At 39.5% G+C, this 3166-nt stretch overlaps 1 protein-coding gene across 1 annotated transcript; it reads right to left on the reverse strand.

Moving 5' to 3' along the window:
• Window positions 1–2063: 2063 nt before the first annotated feature.
• LOC122010221 lies at window positions 2064–2726 on the reverse strand (the record flags this gene model as incomplete). Its single annotated transcript, XM_042566688.1, has 1 exon — window positions 2064–2726. A coding segment is annotated over exon 1 (663 nt), but the record flags the coding sequence as incomplete, so codon positions are not given.
• Between the last annotated feature and the right edge of the window lie 440 nt (window positions 2727–3166).

Below are 3166 nucleotides of genomic sequence, written 5' to 3' on the forward strand. Positions count from 1 at the left end.
TTTTTCAATGAACCCTTCTGGTTGCTTCATATGGATGTTTTCTTCAAGACTTCCGTTAAGGAAACCTGTCTTGACATCCATTTGCCAAATCTCATAATCCATATGAGCAGAATGGATAAGAGTATCCTGATAGACTTAAGCATGGCTACGTGAAAAGGTCTCCTCATAATCGATTCCCTCTTTTGAGTGTACCCTTTTGCAACAAGCCTAGCTTTGAAGGTTTCTACCTTCCGTCATCCCTCTTTTCCTTTGTAGATCCACTTGCATCCAACGGCTTTTACACCATCGGTGGTTCTACAAGCTTCCAAACCTTATTAGAGTACATGGACTCTATTTAATTCATTGCCTTTTGCCAAGATCCTGCATCTATATCTTGGAGTGCTTAGTCATATGACGGGATCGGGTTCATGTTTACCCGGATCAAGTCCAAGACTCTCCCAAAACATGAATCTTCATTGCCTCACAACCCTCCCACTACGACGAGGCCTTGTTTGTGGTTGTGTATCATGTGTGACACGTGTTGCGTCTCTTGTGGTACTTCATCTTGTCCTGTTGGTAAGTAGACATGTCCTCTCTAAGTTCTTCTAAAATAACTTTACTCGGGCTTGTGATCCATTATATAGTCTTCTTCTAAAAGCGGGCATTGGTGCTAACAATGACCTTCGGTCTTTAGGACTATAAAATAAACCACCTTTCGTTCCTTTGGGATATCCTACAAACACGCGAACACGAGATTCTAACTTATCAAGATCTGGTTTCAACATGTGCTGGACTACCCCAAATCGAATATGTCTTAGACTGGTTTTCGCCCATTCCACAATTCTATGGGAGTAGAAGAAACGATTTAGAAGGTACTAAGTTCGAACGATATCGTTTCCAGAGCATATCCCCAAAATGAATTTGGTAATTCGAATAACTCATCATCGATCTAACCATTTCCATAAGAGTCCTATTCCTTCGCTCGCTACACCATTACAGGTGTGGACAATTGGGATTGAATCCCGACCTCGATAAGTAATTCCTAAACTCTCCTAAGAGGTATTCGCCACCACGATCGGCCGTAGTGTCTTGATACTTTTACCTAGTCGCTTCTCCACATCGACCTTGTATTATTTGAACTTATCAAAGCACTCGGACTTGCGGCGCATTAGGTAAATGTATCCATATCTTGAATAATCGTCTATGAAAGAGACAAAATATTCAAAACCTCCTCTTGCCTGGACAGACATAGGACCACACAAATCAGAGTGAACCAATTCTAACACTTCTTTGGCTCTATACCCCTTGGCCTTGAACGGCCTCTTGGTCATTTTACCTTCCAAGCAAGATTCACAAGTTGGAAAATTTTCCAACTCAAATGAACTCAAAAGTCCATCGGCTATAAGCCTCTGAATCCTACTTAAGTTAATATGACCAAGCCTTAGATGCCAAAGATATGCTTGGTTCATTTCCGAAGGTTCTTTTCTCTTATTAGAATTAGAAGATGAGTTATAAATTTCCATGTTTTGCTTTGTGGAAGAAATTGGATTTAAAGTATACAAATTGCCAACTAATGCACCAGAACAGATAATCACTTTATTTCTTTTAATAACTACATCGTTACCAAAGGAAACTGAATATCCATCTAAAAACAGTTTAGAAACTGAAATTAAATTCTTTCTAAAACTGGGTACATAAAGACAATTTCTTAAAACCAAATTCCTATTTCTACTAAAAGATAAGTAGACGTCTCCCACTGCAACAGCTGCCACCTTAGTAGCATTGCCCATGTAGACGGTAATCTCCCCTTCAGATAGTCGTCGGGTTTCCTGGAACCCCTGCAAGGAATTGCAGACATGATCAGTGACTCCCGTATCTACATACCAGGTGCTGGTAGATAACACCGCTAAACATGTTTCAACAACTAGAGCATGAGATATACCTTTGTTTTGGTTCTTACGAGGACAGTCCGCCTTCCAATGTCCTGCCTGCTTGCAGATGAAGCACTTGCCCTTCGGCTTCTTCACTCCAGCTTTAAATCCCGTACTCTGAGATTTATTCACTTTCTTTGCTGAACCAGCTTGTTTCTTCTTCTTCTTTCCTTTCGGTTTAGAAGTAGAACCATTTTCAGCATAGTGAATTTGAGCATTGTGACGAAATAATCCTTCTGCTGCTTGAAGTTCTGTCAGTAGTTCCGCTAATGAATAAACCCTCTTATTCATATTATAGTTCAGGCGAAACTGCTCAAAACTTCTAGGTAGCGTTTGGAGGATCATATCGATCTGGGTTTCCCCATCAATTTCTCCTCCAAGGATCTGTATCTCGTTCAGATAAGCCATCATCTTTAGGATATGATCCCTTACAGGAGTACCCTCTTGCATGGTGGCTGTCATTATCTTTCTCATGGCTTCTTGCCTAGAAGCCCTATCTTGATGACCAAAGAGTTCCTTGAGATTGTTCATAATATCATAGGCTGTTGGTAAATCTTGATGCTGATGTTGCAATACATTTGACATTGAAGCCAAAATGTAACACCGTGCCATCTCATCTGCTTTTACCCATTTCCTATGATATTCAATCTCCTCTTGGGTAGATTCACCAGTAGGTGCATCAGGGCACTGCTCAGTCAGTACATATTTATAGCTTTCAGCAGTAAGAACAATGTCCAGGTTTCTTTTCCAATCTATGTAGTTTGGTCCAGTAAGTCTATTCTGTTGAAGTATGATGGACAGTGGGTTGAAAGACATCCTAAGAATCACAAATAACTTTTGGTCAGAACTCTAAATTTAGAATAATATTGATTCCTCAAACAATACTATTTTAAATTAACCAACACCTCATCACACCGTAAATTTTGTATGCCACGTTAGTGTGGACGTATACAAATTCAACATTTGTAAAAGGAGGGTTTTAACCCATTAATTTTATTATCTTGTCAACCTAACTTTTTGACAAATAAAATTAATAGTTGGTATTATTTGGTCACACAAATAATAATAGTGACTCCGTTGGGGAGGATACTATTAGATGTGTCTAAGTGTATACCATTACTTGACACTAAGTCCATTAATAAGATTATGCCCCTTCCGTTGGGGAAGATCACACGCTCTTAATTAATCTCCTATAGTCATCCAAAAATGGAAGTCTGTTCTAGTGATCCACAAACAAGCTCATCCGTTATGGAGGA

This window comes from Zingiber officinale, chromosome 1A (genome assembly GCF_018446385.1).
Source record: "Zingiber officinale cultivar Zhangliang chromosome 1A, Zo_v1.1, whole genome shotgun sequence".
Classification (NCBI taxonomy): domain Eukaryota; kingdom Viridiplantae; phylum Streptophyta; class Magnoliopsida; order Zingiberales; family Zingiberaceae; genus Zingiber; species Zingiber officinale.